The 18,124-nt window shown below is 54.0% G+C and overlaps 1 protein-coding gene across 2 annotated transcripts in view; it reads right to left on the bottom strand.

The window, feature by feature from the left end:
• The window catches only part of LOC123372400 (class I histocompatibility antigen, F10 alpha chain-like), a 74,444-nt gene that overhangs the window by 37,812 nt on the left and 18,508 nt on the right, over positions 1–18,124 (bottom strand). The window contains exons 1-2 of one of the 2 annotated variants that reach the window (XM_045020462.1): positions 11,633–11,759; positions 1,046–1,309 (exon numbers count right to left, since the gene is read on the bottom strand). The exons of the other annotated variant lie outside the window; for it this stretch is intronic. Of the exons in view, the coding sequence (XP_044876397.1) occupies positions 1,046–1,309; positions 11,633–11,717 (349 nt within the window). The 5' untranslated portion in view covers positions 11,718–11,759. Of the gene's footprint in view, positions 1–1,045; positions 1,310–11,632; positions 11,760–18,124 lie in introns of those variants that run through there. 2 annotated transcript variants of the gene reach the window in all.

An 18,124-nucleotide genomic window follows, 5' to 3' on the forward strand; every position in this document is an offset into this window, starting at 1 on the left:
AAACCCAGGGTTGTGAGTTTAATCCTTGAGGAGGTCATTTAGAGATCTGGGGCAAAAATCAGTCATGGGATTTGTTCCCCTTTGAGCAGGGGGTTGGACTAGATGACCTGAGGTCCTTCCAACCCTGAGATTCTATGATTCTAAGGAGGCTCACCGGTGAGCAGCTTCCCCCGAGGGCTGGGTGAATGCAGCACTGCCTGCTCCTGTGACTTTACTGTGCGTCTCATGATAGCAGGTGATTTTATTAAATCCCCAGTTCCTGGACTCATGGGATTAGAGGAGAGTCTCAGCTCTCTTTTCTTACAGCAGTAACTTCTAGTTCTCCTAGGAGCAGGGAAAACCCTAGAAATGTGTCTCCTACAGGCTCAAACCAGAGGGTAAATAAAAATAACCTCCAATATTATTCCCAAAATACTCACAACATTTAAGTCAAATTCAGGATTTTGGGGTCCTGACTCGTGATGTCTGAACACTTGGGGCTGTCGATATTGGGATTCCCCATCACTCAGTGTCTGGTAATTGAGACAAGACGTCTCAGAGCCTTGTTCTAGCTATAGGGTCCGACAGTGTCACTGTCGTAGCCGGGAGGAATAAACCCCTCCGTGCAGGAATCACTGGGTGCGATTCTCTGGCCTGGGTCACCAGGAGGCCAGATTAGCAGAGTCTGATGGGAACTTCTGGCTTTCTCACCTCTGTCACTCTGCCCAGGAAATAACCACACATGGGGGCAGGGGCAGCTGCAAGTGGGATTGGTAGCAGAAATCTGGGGTGTTTGGGGAGGGAACAGTATGAGAGTCCCACTTTGGAAGGTGTCAGAAAATGTCTTTCGCATGGACCCTCCATCCTGCAGCCCCTCCCCCCACCCCATGCCCCTCTGTCCCCCACATTCATACTGACTCCATCGAGAAAATGCCCCTCTGGGCTCTGTTCCTCCCCCCAAATCTCCAACACGCATCCCTGTGTCCCTTCACCCTGTTTACATCAACTGCACCCCCCCACACCCCATGTCCCTGCATCCCTAGGTCAGGTCATGTCCTTCACTCACCCTTGCTCTGGTTGTAGAGCTGACTCAGGGTGTTCAGACTCACGTTGTACCATTTCTGCTGGCGCTGTGCCCACCAGGTCATCTCGTCCCAGAACTCCGGACCCTCGTTCTGCGCCATCCACACTGTGCGGGGCTCCGCCCTCTGCATCCCGCTGGTGTAGACATAGATGACTTGATCGTCCACGAACACAACACGGCTGAACCAGGGCAGCCCCGGGCCGGGCTCCGACACCACCGTGTCCAATACGCGCCTGGAGTGCAGGCCTGGTGGGGGGAGGAGGGAGTCAGATCCAACCTGACCCTGCCAGGGAGCCCCTGGCAATACACGAGAGGCGGCGCCAGCCCTCAGGAGTGCTCCTGTGGGAGGGAGACCTGGGAAAGGGCTCACAGAACGGCCTGACCGGAGAGAAAGAGATGGTGGGGTAGAAGGAGAAAGGGAGGCAGGGCTGGAGGGGGAGTGAGGAGGGGAAGGGGTGGGGAGGTACAGAGGGGCTGCAGCATGTGTGAGGAGTAGGGGAGCATATGGGGAGAGTGTACTGGGGGTACAGGAGAGCGTGAGGAAGGAAAGGGGGCCCAGGAGGAGGGCCAGGGCTGGAGTGCCCTGTGGCAAAAAGGAAGGGTGTGTTATGGGAGAGTGTGGGGCAGGAGGACCGGGGGACAGGAGATGCAGGAGCTGAAGCTGGGGAAGGCAAGGTGGGCAGAGGGATGTGTCCAAGCTACAGGTGGGAGCCAGGACACCGGCTGTGCACACAATTTACTATAATTTATTCAGAACATAAGAACGGCCCATACTGGGTCAAGCCAAAGGTCCATCTAGCCCAGTCTCCTGTTTTCCAACAGTGGCCAGTGCCAGGTGTCCCAGAGGGAATGAACAGAACAGGTAACCATCAAGTGATCCATCCTTGCCCATCCTGGCTAATAGCAATTGATGGACCTATCCTCCATGAACTCAGCTAGTTCTTTTTTGAATTATGTTATAGCCTTGACCTTCACAACATCCTCTGGCAAAGAGTTCCACTGTCTGACTGTGTATTGTGTGAAGAAATACTTCCTTTTGTTTGTTTTAGACCTGCTGCCTATTAATTTCATCTGCTGCTCCCAGGTTCTTGTGTTACACGAAGGGGTACCTAACACTTGGGTATTCACTTTCTCCAGACCAGTCATGATGAAGACTATGATTTTGTTATGGATATTTTTAGTAGAAGTCCTGTACAGGTCACGGGCAACAAAGAAAAGCTCATGGAAGCTGTGACCTATCTGTGACTTTTACTAAAAATATCCATGGCAAAATGGGGAGCTCAGCTGCGTGACCCACATACCACCTGCAGGGACTAGGCAACTGCAGGCCACTCAGAGCTCCGGGGTCCCCCTGCCGCCCACAGCAACTGGGAGTGGTTGGTCCCCCCACAGCCCACGGAGCCCCCCCACCACTCCCGGCTACTACAGGTGGCAGGGGGACCCCACAGCTTCGGCCGCCACGGGCTGAAGTCATGGAGTTTGCTGGAAGTCACAGATTCCGTGAATTCTGTGACCTCTGTGAAAAAAACATAGCCTTAGTCTTGATTTTATAGACGTTCATCATATCTCCCTTAGTCGTCTCTTTTCCAAGCTGAAAACTTCCAATCTTATTACACTCTCCTCATGTAGCAGCCATTCCATACCCCTAATCATTTTTGTTGCCCTTTTCTGTACCTTTTCCAATTCCGATATATCTTTTTTCAGATGGGATGACTACATCTGCACGCAGTATTCAAGATGTGGCAATATGATATTTTCTGTCTTATTATCAATCCCTTTCATAATGATTCTCAACATTCAGTTAGCTTGTTTGATGGCCACTGCGCATTGAAAAGCGAGGAGCCCTGTGGTACCTTAAAGACTAATGCATTTATTTGAGCATAAGCTTTCGTGTATGCATCTGACGAAGTGGGTTCCAGCCCATGAAAGCTTATGCCCATATAAATTTGTTAGTCTTTAAACGTTGTTTTTGCTGAAACAAACTAACACGGATACCCCTCTGAAACTGCACACTGAGTGCATGTTTTCAGAGAACTATCTATAATGTCTCCAAGATCTCTCGAGTGGTAACAGCTAATTTAGACCCCATCACTTTATATGTATAGTTGGGATTATGTTTTCCATTGTGCATTACTTTGCACATATCCACACTGAATTTCACCTACTCTTTTGTTGCCCAGTCACCCAGTTTTGTAAGATCACAGAATCATAGAAGATTAGGGTTGGAAGAGACCTCAGGAGATCATCTAGTCCAGGGGTCCCCAATGCGGTATCCACGGGCGCCATCAATGCGCCCACGTCCTGGCCAGCGGTAGAGCATCTGCCGAAATGCCGCTGAATTTCCGCGGCATTTCGGCGTTGCCGCCGAATTTCTGCAGCCTTTCAGCGGCAACGCCTTTCGATGACATCGCTTGTTGGCGGCAAGTGGCGTCATCAAGAGGCGTCGCTGCTGAAATGCTGCCGAAATTCGGCGGCATTTTGGCGGATGCTCCACCGCCGCCCCAGTCCTTCGTCTGGCGCCTGCCAGACAAAAAGGTTGGGGACCACTGATCTAGTCCAATGCCCTGCTCAAAGACAAATTAGAGGATTGGGCCAAAAGAAATCTGATGAGGTTCAACAAGGACAAGTTGGGTTTAGTTGGGTTTGGTCCTGCTTTGAGCAGGGGGTTGGACTAGATGACCTCCTGAGGTCCCTTCCAACCCTGAGATTCTATGATTCTATGAAGTGCAGAGTCCTGCACTTAGGACGGAAGAATTCCATTCACTGCTACAGACTAGGGACCGAATGGCTGGGCAGTAGTTCTGCAGAAAAGGACCTAGGGGTTACGGTGGATGAAAAGCTGAATATGAGTCAACAGTGTGCCCTTGTTGCTAAGAAGGCTAATGGCATTTTGGGTTGTATAAGTAGGGGCATTTCCAGCAGATCGAGGGATGTGAACATTCCCCTCTACTCAGCACTGGTGAGGCCTCATTTGGAGTACTGTGTCCAGTTTTGGGCCCCACACTACAAGAAGGATGTGGATAAATTGGAGGGAGTCCAGCGGAGGGCAACGAAAATGATTAGGGGGCTGGAGCACATGACTTATGAGGAGAGGCTGAGGGAACTGAGATTGTTTAGCCTGCAGAAGAGAAGAATGAGGGGGGATTTGATAGCTGCTTTCAACTACCTGAAAGGGGGTTCCAAAGAGGATGGATCTAGACTGTTCTCAGTGGTACCAGATGACAGAACAAGGAGTAATGGTCTCAAGTTGCAGAGGGGGAGGTTTAGGTTGGACATTAGGAAAAACTTTTTCACTAGGAGGGTGGTGAAGCACTGGAATGGGTTCCCTAGGGAGGTAGTGGAGGTTTTTAAGGTCACGCTTGACAAAGTCCTGGCTGGGATGATTTAGTTGGGGATTGGTCAGAGGAGGCCTGGAACCAGGAGTCTCCCTCACCCCAGGTGATGCCCAAACCACTCGGCTCCTCCCACACTGTTGCGTGAGCTCATGTGCGGGTCAGATCCAGCAAGCGGCCTGAGCACACCCACCGCATCGGGCCCCCAGACGAGTTAGGTGGAGGACACCTGTCGTCCCTCGGTCCACGCATCGCTCTGGGGCTCAGGCATCCGGGCACCTGACGGGAAGCTGCGGGGCACAAGCCCAGAGTTAGGAACACAGATCCCGAGGTGCCAAGTGAGTTCAGGCATCTACAGGGCTTGGCAGCAGCCCGGGGGTGGGGATGACTCTGTGAACCCCAGGGGGCCTGATTCTGTGATTTAGGCACCTTTGTCCCTTTACAGCTCCAGCCCTTGGACACTGCAGTGATGGGAGCAACAAGAACACTATGGATCAGAGTCTGATCCCACTCCTGCCTCTCAATCACCCTCTCTGATCCCCACCCCAGCTCTCCCTTCCTTTCCTCAGCTTCCCACACTCATCCTCGGTAACTTCGGCTTCCAAGGCAATGGCCCATCCGACCCTCTGCTCCCATCTCCTCACCCTCCCCTCTGCATTCACCTGGCCGCCCTGGGTCAGTTCCCCCACTCTCCAAAAGGGCCATGCACTGGACTTGGGTTCACCAAGCCTTGTTCTCTGAGCTCTCCGGTGCGGATTCCCCCTCTCCAACCATCAGCTGGTTTTTCTCAGCATCACCCACCAATCACCTCTCCCCATGATTTGTAATGAGTGTGCCTCAGTTTCCCCTATGAGCTGCATGCTTAGAGAGGTAGGGGAAAGGTTGTTTACTCTGCAGAGATCCAGGTGTGACTGATGCCAGGTGTGACTGATGCCTGGCATCAGTCGCACCTGGATCTCTGCAGAGTAAACTAGCCCCATGCTTCTGGGGACTGCCCGGACATTTGGAACCTAGCAACTAGTGAGACCCATCCTCTGCAGGAAGCCTGGTTGTGACCAGCTGGGAAACAAAGGGCTGAGGAGGAGGCCAGGTGACAGTGTTTGCCGAGAACAAAGGACGGGGCGGGCGGGGGCCCTTGGGGTTAAGTGTGGGCTTCTGGAAGGAGGAGAAGCATCTGGACTGGGACTAGAGAGAGAGCTCTGGGTTCTGGACTGACCCAGGTCTTTGCTGTAACTTTCCATTCTCTACGTTAACTAAAGATTTTCTACGCTGTGTTCCAGACACCCAGCAAACCCTCCTGTTTGTACAGCGCTGGCTGAGAGTCACCCCCGCGTCCGGAAGTCGGGAGCACATTGTCCCCTTTGGGGGTGCAGGTCTCTGGTTCTGGTGGAGTTACTGAGGGGAGCTCATGGCAGGAAGCGGGGTGCTGAAGGCTCTGAAGTTCTGTCCCAGGAGGAGGTAAAGCCAAGCGGCTCACTCCAATGGGAGAGTGTGACCCTAAGGGGGTTAGAGCTGTGTGACTGCACCTGTCGCACAATGAAATGTGACCTTCCCCCTCCTCTCCCCCCCGCGCCTTCCCTTCCTTCAATTCCCACCTCCCTCTCCTTCACAGATGCCAACATTTCTCATCTGCTCTTCTCCTAAACCCACTCTCCTCCCTCCCTCCCTCTTCTCTTTAACCTCTCACTCTCCTCCGGCTCTTTGCCCTCACAACACAAACACATTTTAGCGTCTTCCATCAGAAAGACCTTTGACTCCATTTGCCTCCCCAGCTACCGCCCCTTCTCCCCTTCATTTCTCAGTTCATTGAATGTGCCTCTGCAATTGCTGCCTGGAGTTCCTGTTCTCCGGTTCCATCCTAGACCCTACCCCACCGACTGCCACGCCTTGCGCTCCACAGAAATCGCTCCTGCCAAAGTCTGTAATGCCTTTTCCTAGCTAGCACTCAGACTCAGCACTCCATCCTCACCCTCCTGGGTTTGCCAGCCGCCTCTGGCACCATTCACCACTCTTCTTAAACTCTTGTCCTCCTTGGCTTAACTCTGTCCCCACTGACCTCTCTAATCACTCCTTCACCATGTCCATCAGAGGATCTTCCTCATCCCCCCTCCAGCCCTCTGTGGGGTTCTGTCCCCACCAGGACTCCATCCTTGGTCCCCTTCTCTTCTCCCTCTACACCTTATCTCTGGGCAAAGTCATCTGCAAACACAAATTCAACTACCATCTCCATGCTGATGACTCACAGATCTACCTATCTACTCCAGACTTGTCTCTTTCTGCCCAAACTACAATCTTGGCCTGTCTCTCTGATGGCTCCTTGTGGATGTCTCATCATCAGCTCAAGCTGCATGTGGTTAAAACAGAGTTCCCAATCTTCCCCCCAAGATCTCCCTGCTACCTCCTTTGTCAGTCACTGTGGATAACGCCACCATCCTGCCTGTCACTTAGGACCGTAACCTGGGCGTCATCTTTGACTCGGATCTCTCTCTAGGTCCTCACATCCAGGTTATGTCTAAATCTTGCTGACTCTTTCTGCAGAACCTCTCTAAGATGTGGCCTTTCCTGTCCACTCCCACACCTAAAACGCTGCTCCAGGCTCTCGGCATCTCGTGTCTCGACTGCTGCAACATCCTTTTCTCTGGCCTTGACAAACGCAGGCTCATCCCGCTTAGATCCATTCAGAAGATGCTGAAAAGATCATTTCCTAGCCCGTTGATCGAACCATGTCACCTCCCTTTGCCTCCCTCCACTGGCTCCTCCTTCTCCACTGTATGAAATATAAACTGCCTGATTTCAGCTGTGAGGCCCTTCACAGCCTAACCCCATCTGACCTGTCATCTCTCATTTGCTACCAAAACGTCGACTCCCACCTCCGATCTGCACATGATGCCGGCCTCCATCACCCACTTTTTACATTTGCAAAAAAGCCCCTTTTTGTCCCATACTGCCCCTCACGCCTGGGAGGAGCTCCTGGTAAATGTCTGCAAAACTACCTCATGCTCCAAAACCCTCTTCAATGGCCTCCTTTGCCAGGGTGCCTAAAAACTTAGATAACTATTAGGGCATTTTAAAGACTAACAGTCTTTAAAGGTCCTTAAGGTGCCACAGGACTCTTTGTTGCTTTTTAGAAATCCAGACTAACACAGCTATCCCTCTGATATTAGGACACTGGTGCTCTGAGACCACAGCCTGTCACGCTGGCCAGTGCTGGCTCCTTATAATGCCCCATCCATCTATATCCATCCATTGTCGCCTGTCTTATACTCCGATGGGACTGTATTTTCTTTTGTACCTGTACAGCACCTGGCACACGGGGGTCCAGGAGCAGGACTGAGGCGCCTGGGTGCTGCCATAAAACACTAATAAATAATGATGACGACGATAGCAGGGCAGGTAGGTTTACTTTTTTAAATTGGCTTGCTCTTCCCACAAGACATCCCCATCTTGTTGGCCCTGTTTTTCATGAAAGACTCTATGGCCAGCTGGAGAACTTGAGGGGAGGACGTGTAACCCGAGAAAATGAGAGGGGAAGGAATTACTATTTCATGTCATAGTAGCACATTCTAGCTTAATCACGCTGGGGCTCCACTGTACTGGGTGTTGTACAGACAGAGCAAGTGACAGTCCCTGCCCCGAACCAATTACACTCATTGTAATTGCCAATTTTGGTTGAACGTATTCCTGGATGTTTCATCACATGACATAATCTTTAATTCCTGGAGACTTCAGGACAATCCTGGAAGATAGGGTTGCCAATGCTGATGCCACCTCTACCCAGTTTTTGTTCTGCTTTTAACTATTTAAGTTTTCTTGTTTGTTTCTTTTTACCAAAATAGTTAAATAAACCCCCTAGTGCGAGTGCAGTTCTATCGGTAAAGCCGTGCTTTACACCAATGTAATTTATTGCTGTAATTGTAGGGGAACAATCTGTATGAGTATAACCAGGGCTTAAATTCAGCAGGAGCTGTCCAAAGTGGAGCACAGGTAAATATTTTCAGACCTTGATTCCAGCCTGATGCTGTTGAATGGGGGGACAGAGAGGGAACTTTGGGGCATTCCAGGAAATACTCGATGGCAATTTAAGCCTTGAGTATAACTGTGTCCACACTAAGGCTATATCTGAACTGCACTTTCATCAGTAAAATGTTTGCTACACGGGGGTGTGAAAAAAACACCCTGACCAACAAAGGTGTTACCAGTGAAAAGTGCTAGTGCAGACAGCACTTTGTCGACACAACTATCACCCCTCGTTGGGGGTGGTTTTATTTTTTCAGCGGGGGTCTCTCTCCTGCCGACAAAGAGCGGCTACACTGAGTGCCTTGTAGCTGTCAGGTGAGCAGTGGAGACATAGCCCAAGTGGTGATTTAGGCTAAGTCTACACTAGAGAGTTGAAAATGCTGCCGCAGGAGCGCTCCCACGGCCGTGCTTTGACCTAACAGTGTGGTCACCCACGAGCACAGGGGAGAGAGCTCTCCCAGCACTCCTGGTAAACCAGGGAGACGAGGGGAATAGCTCCGAGTGCTGGGAGCCTGGCTACACTGGTGCTTTACAGCACTGAAATTTGCTGTGCTCTGGGGGGTGATTTTTCACCCCCCTGAGCCAGCAAGTTACTGTGCTGTGAATTGCCAGTGTAGACAAGCTCTTAGCTAGGATGGTTTCAAACTGTACAAAAGTGGTACAAACACTTCATGTAGACCAGCCCTAAAAAGTTTATTCCACCTGTTTAAACTTCATTGTTAACATTTTGGCCTTCTCTACACACAAATTCACACCTGTTTAAATTAAGGTGCGAGTTAAACTGGCTTAGTTAAATCAATGCAAGATGCTCTGTGGGCAGTTTCAAACCTAAGTGTCCAGTTTAAGAATGGCTTTTTTCTGTTTACCTTAAGTCGGCTAGGCCTTGTCCACATGGAGAGCTGCACCAGTATAACTAAACATAAGTGATTCAGTTAAACTGTACAAAGCCCCACCTGGACACTCGTATTCCAATGTAGGAGAAGCTTTTTTCAGTTCAGGTTGTAAGTTACTGGGAAATCAGTTTAAGGTAAACTGAAAAAAGGCCATGGTTATGCGAAAATAAGAGGGTCCACAAAGGGGTTTGCACTCATTTAACTAAACCGGTTTAATTAAACCGCAGCAAATTTGTGTGTAGCAAAGGCTCATTTAAACCAGGCACCTGTCGAGCAGAAGAAAGAAAAGCTGTCCTTGGTAAAGACTCAACACCCCGGGCCCTTCATTTGAGGACTGAGAATTCCCACTGCAAGTCTCCGGTACTCCAAGGAGATCTCCAGCAAAACAGGGCAAATGAGAAAGAATAAAACAAGGAGGGGAAAAAACCCTTTCAGGTCTTTTCTATCCCTTAGGAAGCAACAGAAATGGACACCCTATTTCCCCCTTCTCAGGTCACCTTTAATGTAATGGGCACAGAGGATTTTTCTTTCAACAAAGGCCCAGCCAGGCACCGACGGGAGCTGGTGCTGGATGTAATGCATTAAAAAAGCCAAACCAGCCAGTGAGAATGTGAACTTGGCCCAGACCCTCTCTGATCATCATCAACATCCTTCTCTGGCCACGCACACACATACACCCACCCACCCCCACTTCCCTTTTGTTCCTGGCCCCTAACTAAACTCCGCAGGGCCAAGCTGCACTAGGCCTAAGCCTGTTTACCTCAAACCAAGCCTGTTACTGAGGTGACACAAGGGCAACAATATGCCTGAGACCACTTCACACAAACCCCCCTAGGCCAACCCGCAGCCTCATGCAGCTGGATAAGGGCTGCTGAGCTCCCTGGGGCCTGAGCTGCTGCCGCACCCTGAACTCTGGGCCAAGACTGGGGCCATGGAAGATTCAAGTCCATGCTAGGAAATGCAGGATGTGCCTGTGCCTGCCCCTCCCAACCTTACTGGCACCTGAAGCTCTTTATCCGGCAGTCACAGGAGATCCCAACAGCACAAACACAGCAGTTGTTCCACCCTCTGCAATGGGAGCTCGCACCCAAACGGAGACCTGATTAATGCAAAGATCCTTGGACTCCCCTTGCCCTGGATGCACGATCAGAGACCGGACACAACCCCTCCCTAAGCTGACACCTCTAATTAGACTTGTTACAAACACGTCCCATCACTGACCGTGGGGTCACTGGACTGGTGCTGACAGAGCCCAGCTGTATGTAGCCAAGGACAAGCCACACTCAGGAGTTCCAGGCACTGGGCTGAAACCCTCCATGAAGAACCTTCTGGGAGCCATTAAAGGTCAGAGATCCAAGAACCCTTTTCCCTTCAGTTAACCCTGGTCTATGGTGGTGGTGGGGGGAGGGTAATTTACTCCCTCTCACTAACCTTCAGCAAAACAGGAATCAGGTCTGAAAGCCCCACACTGCCCTGAGGCGCTGGGAATGAAACAGCCTGGGCATAGGGTGACCAGATGTCCTGATTTTATAGGGACAGTCCTGATTTTTGGGTCTTTTTCTTACATAGGCTCCTATTACCCCCCACCACCTGTCCCGATTTTTCACATTTGCTGTCTGGTCACCCTACCTGGGCAGCTCCTGGAACCGGGGATTTCCCCGCAGCCTGGGCGCCTCACGGGGCTGCGAGGGGCTTGTCAGCGTGTGCAGCACCCATAGGTGCTGGTCCTAACAGTGCCGCACCCCCTGGCTGGGGGCGGTTGGCATTAGATGAAGGGGTCACAGTTCGGGTCAGTGGCGCTCAGCCCCCCCCCCCCCCATTACACACATTGTCCCAGCAGCGCCTGGCACAGGGGGGCCGGGACCCCCCCAGTCACTATAGCAACGTCACTGTTCCCTGTCAGTGACCGCTCAGTGCTGGGGGGGGGGGGGGGGCGCGGTGTGTGTGCAGAGGTGCCGGGATAACGAGAGCCCAGAGCAGCCCCCGGCCCGGCTCCCGCCCGGCCCCCAGCTCCCCCCCCCCGGCCCGGCACCCAGCGCCCCCCCGGCCCGGCTCCCCCCTCCCCGTACCCCCCCCGGCTGCCCCCCGACACCCAGCTCCCCCCCCCGCACCCCCCGGCCCGGCTCCCCCCTCCCCGTACCCCCCCGGCTGCCCCCGGACCCCCAGCTCCCCCCCCTTCACCCCCACGGCCCGGCTCCCCCCTCCCCGCACCCCCCGGCACCCAGCGCCCCCCCCCCCGGCACCCAGCTCCCCCCTCCCCGCACCCCCCGACACCCAGCTCCCCCCTCCCCGCCCCCCCCGGCCCGGGGTCTCCCCCCGATACTCACGGGAGTGGCCCCCCCGCAGGGCTACAGCCCCCAGCAGCAGCGCCAGGCCCAGCGCCGCCCCGCAGCGCGGCAGGACTCGGCCCATGGACCCGCTCTCGGCCGCTCCCGGCCCGGGCCCGGGAACCTCGCTGCGCTGCCGGCGCCCGAGTCCCCGCTACCGGCCGCGGAACCTCTGCGCTGCGGGGATTGGCTGAGCGGGGAACAGCCCACCAATAGCGACGCACGGACCCGCCTGCGTCACCGGTCGCTGGGCAGAACCGGCCGGGCGGGTTGGCGAATGGGTAGCGGAATTGGGGCGGGGAACTTGTCCCCGGGGCTGTAATGACCAGAGCGGCAGTTCAGGCCCAGCCCCGTGCGGCGCTGCGCGAGGCTGGGCCCTGGCTGCAGGTGTCTCTGTGACAGGGGTCCCAGGCCAGCCGGCCCCGCTCCCAGGGTTCCCATCGCACACGGGGGGGGTCACAGCTCGGCTCAGGGGCGCTCAGCCCCCCCCATTGCTCCCTGTGCACCCCGGCACCCTCAGCTCATCTGGTCTGACCCCCCGCACCCCAGGCCTGAGACCTTCCCGAATCCCGGCCCTGCTGCTGACTCGGCTGTCACAGGAGCAGGGCCGGTGCAAGGATGTTTTGTGCCCCAGGTGAAACTTCCACCTTGCACCCACACACACACACATCGGTTCATTGAGGGCAGGGGCGGCTCCAGGCCCCAGCACGCCAAGTGCGTGGTTGGGGCGGCAAGCCGCGGGGGGCGCTCTGCTGGCGCCACGAGGGCGGCAGGCAGGCTGCCTCAGTGGTTTGCCTGCGGAGGGTCCGCTGGTCCCGCGGCTTCGGCAGACCCTCCGCAGGCAAACCGCCGGAGGCAGCCTGCCTGCCATGCTTGGGGCGGCAAAATGCCTAGAGCTGCCCCTGATTGAGGGGCAAATCCCAATGAGCCTTTACAGACCTCAGGGGCCGGCCTGCCCAGGGGCTGCTCCCCAGACCAGGGGAGTCTTGCTGACTTCAGATCTGCCACCATCTTCTGTTTGACTTTTGTTGCCAGTAACTATATGATTTCATTTTGAATTGTTTTTCCAAGGTTGTGGTGTGCATACATTTCGTGGGTGGTGACTCTTCTTAGATGCTCCTGGAGTACAGCATCAAACTCCGCCATCAGCGCTGCAATTTTAAGGAAGTTTCCATTGTTTGGCACATACAGATGAGCTGAAGTGCCATGCAGTGCTAGGTTCTGGGTAGCAAGCACGCTCACAATGGCAATGAGGCTTTTCAGAACATTTTGCCAGTAAAGAGACTCTGATGCAATCTTCTCTTGATGCTGATCATCTATGGTGGCCTTTAACCTTAGTCTCATCTCAAGCTCTTTCCACGTATGGAATGCTCTCTGGTGATTTGCTGCCTTCTCATGGCATGCCACATTTCTACCCACCTCAGTCCCTGGAAAAATCATGGAGCAGGTCCTCAAGGAATCAATTCTGAAGCACTTAGAGGAGAGGAAAGTGATCAGGAACAGTCAGCATGGATTCACCAAGGGCAAGTCATGCCTGACTAACCTAATTGCCTTCTATGAGGAGATAATTGGGGAATGAGGGGAAAGCAGTGGATGTGTTATTCCTTGACTTTAGCAAAGCTTTTGATACGGTCTCCCACCGTATTCTTGCCAGCAAGTTAAAGAAGTATGGGCTGGACGATTGTAGTATAAGGTGGATAGAAAGCTGGCTAGATCGTCGGGCTCAACGGATAGTGATCAACGGCTCCATGTCTAGTTGGCAGCCGGTTTCAAGTGGAGTGCCCCAAGGGTCGGTCCTGTGTCCGGTTTTGTTTAATATCTTCATTAACGATCTGGAGGATGGCGTGGACTGCACCCTTAGCAAGTTTGCAGATGACACTAAACTGGGAGGAGTGGTAGATACGCTGGAGGGTAGGGATAGGATACAGAGGGACCTAGACAAATTAGAGGACTGGGCCAAAAGAAACCTGATGAGGTTCAACAAGGACAAGTGCAGAGTCCTGCTCTTAGGACGGAAAAATCCCATGCACTGCTACAGACTAGGGACCGAATGGCTAGGAAGCAGTTCTGCAGAAAAGGACCTAGGGGACGGGAAGCTGGATATGAGTCGACAGTGTGCCCTTGTTGCCAAGAAGGCTAATGGCATTTTGGGCTGTATAAGTAGGGGCATTGCCAGCAGATCGAGGGATGTGATCATTCCCCTCTATTCGACATTGGTGAGGCCTCATCTGGAGTACTGTGTCCAGTTTTGGGCCCCATACTACAAGAAGGATGTGGAAAAATTGGAAAGAGTCCAGCGGAGGGCAACAAAAATGATTAGGGGGCTGGAGCACATGACTTATGAGGAGAGGCTGAGGGAACTGGGATTGTTTAGTCTGCAGAAGAGAAGAATGAGGGGGGATTTGATAGCTGCTTTCAACTACCTGAAAGGGGGTTCCAAAGAGGATGGATCTAGACTGTTCTCAGTGGTAGAAGATGACAGAACAAGGAGTAATGGTCTCAAGTTGCAGTGGGGGAGGTTTAGGTTGGATATTAGGAAAAACTTTTTCACTCAAAGAGTGGTGAAGCACTGGAATGGGTTACCTAGGGAGGTGGTGGAATCTCCATCTTAGAGGTTTTTAAGGTCAGTCTTGACAAAGCCCTGGCTAGGATGATTTAGTTGGGAATTGGTCCTGCTTTGTGCAGGGGGTTGGACTAGATGACCTCCTGAGGTCCCTTCCAACCCTGATATTCTATGATTCTATGGTTTTTCCAGTCCTTTGTTCCTGCAGAACCCAATGTGGCGAGAACATTAGACTGGAAGAGTTTGCAACAAAAACAGTATGCAGCATTCTGGGTTTTTGAGTACGTAAGTCATGGCCTCTCCACTTTGTCACCATTGGGGATTTCACGTCACTAATGTGTTGGATGGAAACCTCTATTTTCATTGTCTTTGGGGAAAAAACGGTTACTCACCTTTTAGTAACTGTTGTTCTTCGAGATGTGTTGTTCATGTCCATTCAAAGTAGGTGTGCACTCGCCGCGTGTACGCCAGCCGGAAGATTTTTCCCTAGCAGCGTCCGTAGGATCGGCCCTGGCGCCCTATTAAGGGGCCCGCCGACTCTCCACCTCCTCAGTTCCTTCTTGCCGGCACCCCGACAGAGGGGCAGGAGGGTGGGTATTGGAATGGACATGAACAACACATCTTGAAGAACAACAGTTACTAAAAGGTGGGTAACCGTTTTTTCTTCTTCGAGTGGTTGTTCATGTCCATTCAAAGTAGGTGACTCACAAGCCTAACCTTAGGTGGGGGGTTGGAGATCACTGCTGACTGGAGTACTGCACAACCGAAGGCTGCATCATCCCTAGCCTGGTGTGTGATGGTGTAGTGTGACGAGAACGTGTGGATGGAGGACCACGTGGCCGCTCTACAAATCTCCTGAGTCGGGATCTGAGCCAGGAACGCCGCAGAGGAGGCCTGCGCCCTAATGGAGTGGGCTGTGACCAGAGGGACGGGTTCTTAGCTATATGATAGCATTCCCGGATGCAGGTCGCGATCCATGAAGAGATGCGCTGAGAGGAGACCGGGAGCCCCTTCATCCTATCCGCCACTGCGATGAAGAGCTGAGTTGAGAGTCTGAACGGCTTGGTACGCTCGATGTAAAAAGCCAAGGCCCTGCGGACATCCAGGGAATGTAACTGCCACTCCTCATTGGAAGAGTGTGGTTTCGGATAAAACACCGGGAGAAAAATATCTTGACCCATGTGGAACTGTGAGACGACCTTGGGTAGGAAAGCTGAGTGAGGTCTAAGTTGGACCTTGTCCTTATATAAGACAGTGTACGGGGGCTCGGATGTTAACGCCCTGAGCTCCAACACCCTCCTGGCCGAGGTGATTGCCACCAGGAAGGCGGTCTTGTACGACAAGTACAACAGGGAGCATGAAGCCAGAGGCTCAAAGGGAGGTCCCGGGAGGGCGGAGAGGACCAGATTCAGGTCCCAGGCAGGGGCTGTCTGACGAACATGCGGGAATAGCCTGTCCATACCTTTGGGGAAACGCCCGACCAGCGGGTGTGCAAACACCGAGGTACCCCCCTCTCCCGGATGAAAAGCCGAGATGGCCGCCAAGTGAACACAAATCGAGGAGAGAGGGAGAGGCCCAGTTGTCTGAGGTGGAGCAAATAGTCTAGGACGATGGGGATTGGGACCCCCAGCGGATTGTGACCTCGCTGACCCGACCATATGGAGAAGCGCTTCCATTTGGCCGGGTAGGTGGCCCTACTTGACGGTTTCCTACTACCGAGCAGCACTTGTCTGACCTGCTGGGAGCACTGCATCTCCACCGGGTTCAGCCCCGGAGCATCCATGCTGTGAGGTGAAGGGACTTGAGGTTCTGGTGGCGGAGGGAGCCCCGGTCCTGCATGATCAGGTCCAGGAGCAGGGGCAGCGTCTGGGGCGCCTGAACGGACATGTGCAGGAGTGACGTGTACCAATGTTGGCGTGGCCACGCCGGAGCTATCAGGATTACCCGCGCGTGATCCCTGCGAATCTTCAAAATCACCCTGTGTATCAGGGGGATTGGAGGAAAGCCGTAGAGCAGACCGACCCCCCAAGACTGTAGGAAGGCATCCGACAGAGACCCCTGACTGGCCCAGGAGCGAGCAGAACTGTCGGCACTTTCTGTTTTCCCTCGAGGCGAACAGGTCTAACTGGGGAAAGCCCCAGAGCCGGAAAATTGAGCGTACCACGTCCCGTCGGAGGGACCACTCGTGACCCCGGAACGAGCGGCTAAGGGTGTCCGCCAAACCGTTCTGCTCCCCCGGAAGGTAGAACGCCGTCAGGTAGGTAGCATTGTGGACACAGAAATCCCACAGCGCGAGGGCTTCCCTGCACAGGGGAGAGGAGCGTGCACCCCCGTTTGTTGATATAAAAGACTGCCGCCGTGTTGTCCGAGAGGACTGAAACACATCTGCCGGCCAGGTGGGACCAGAAGCCAGGCGAACCGCTCTCAGCTCCCTGACATTGATATGCAACTCAAGGTCCTCCGGCGACCACAAGCCCTGCATCCTGAGGTGTCCCAGGTGCGCTCCCCAACCCCGATCCAAGGCATCCGTTACCAGGGAGAGGGAGGGCTGAGGGGCAGCAAAGGGGACACCCATGCACACTTTCTGCGGGTCGAGCCACCACCGCAGCGAGCTCAGCACCGAGCGGGGAATGGACACCACGAGTCCAAGGGGTCCCTGGCCGGGCGATAAACTGTCGCTAACCAGGACTGTAGCGGGCGAAGCCGGAGTCTGGCATGGTCTACCACATAGGTGCACGCCGCCATGTGACCCAACAGCTGGAGGCAAACTCACGCCGTGGTAATCGGGGTGCAGTGTAGTCCGAGGATGAGCTCGGAAATCACACGGAACCTGGATTCCGGCAGGTACGCTCTGGCGTGGGTGGAGTCCAGAACTGCTCCTATGAACTCTATTCATTGCGTCGGAGACAGGGTGGACTTGGCTTCATTCAAGAGGAGGCCGAGATCGAGGAAGATCCGCCTGATGAACAACACCTGGGTCTCCACCTGCTCCTTGGGGCGGCCCTTTATGAGCCAGTCGTCCAGGTAGGAGAATACCTGGATGCCCTGCCTGCCCAGGAAGGCCACCACGACTGCCATGCACTTCGTGAAGACCCTTGGAGCAGCTGACAGGCCGAACGGGAGCACCGTGAACTGCAGATGGGCGTCGGCCTCGACAAACCTGAGGTACCGACGGTGTCGGGGAATTATGGCAATGTGGAAATAAGCGTCCTTTAAGTCGAGGGCGGCATACCAATCTCCTGGATCCAGGGAGGGAATAATCAAGGACAGGGAGACCATGTGGAACTTGAGCTTTCGCACAAACTTGTTCAGCCGTCGCAAGTCTAGGATGGGTCTCAGGCCCCCTTTCGCCTTTGGTATTAGGAAATACCGGGAGTAGAAGCCTTTGCCCCTGAGCTCCCGAGGGACTTCCTCCACCGCCCCCGCCTGCGTGAGGGACTGCACTTCTTGAATTAGAAGTTGGTCGTGAGATGGGTCCCTGAAGAGGGACGGGGAGGGGGGCTGGTGGGGCGGGAGGGAGGAGAACTGGATAGAATATCCCCTCTCTACAGTGTGGAGCACCCAGCTGTCCGACATGATTCGGGACCAGGCACGGTAGAAGGGGGACAGACGTGACTCAAAGGTAGGGGTAGAAGGATCCAGAGTCTCGATATGTAGGTCGCCCTTGACCGTACCATCAAATAGGGGGTCTAGGCCCTGATGGTGGTCTGGATTGACCGGACGTCTGGCCGGAGGGGTGGCGTTGGTGATGCCTCCTGATATTTCTGCCCCGCCTGCGCCCCAGCTCCTGGCAAGTCTGAGGCTGGTAGGGGCGTGGGGCCGTCTGCGGCCTGAACTGCCTGCGCTGGGTCGCAGGGGTATGCAGGCCCAGCGAGCGGAGCATGGCCTTCGAGTCCTTTAGGCTATGCAGACGTTTGTCTGTCTTTTCT

The sequence above is a fragment of the Mauremys mutica genome, chromosome 6 (assembly GCF_020497125.1).
Source record: "Mauremys mutica isolate MM-2020 ecotype Southern chromosome 6, ASM2049712v1, whole genome shotgun sequence".
NCBI lineage: Eukaryota > Metazoa > Chordata > Testudines > Geoemydidae > Mauremys > Mauremys mutica.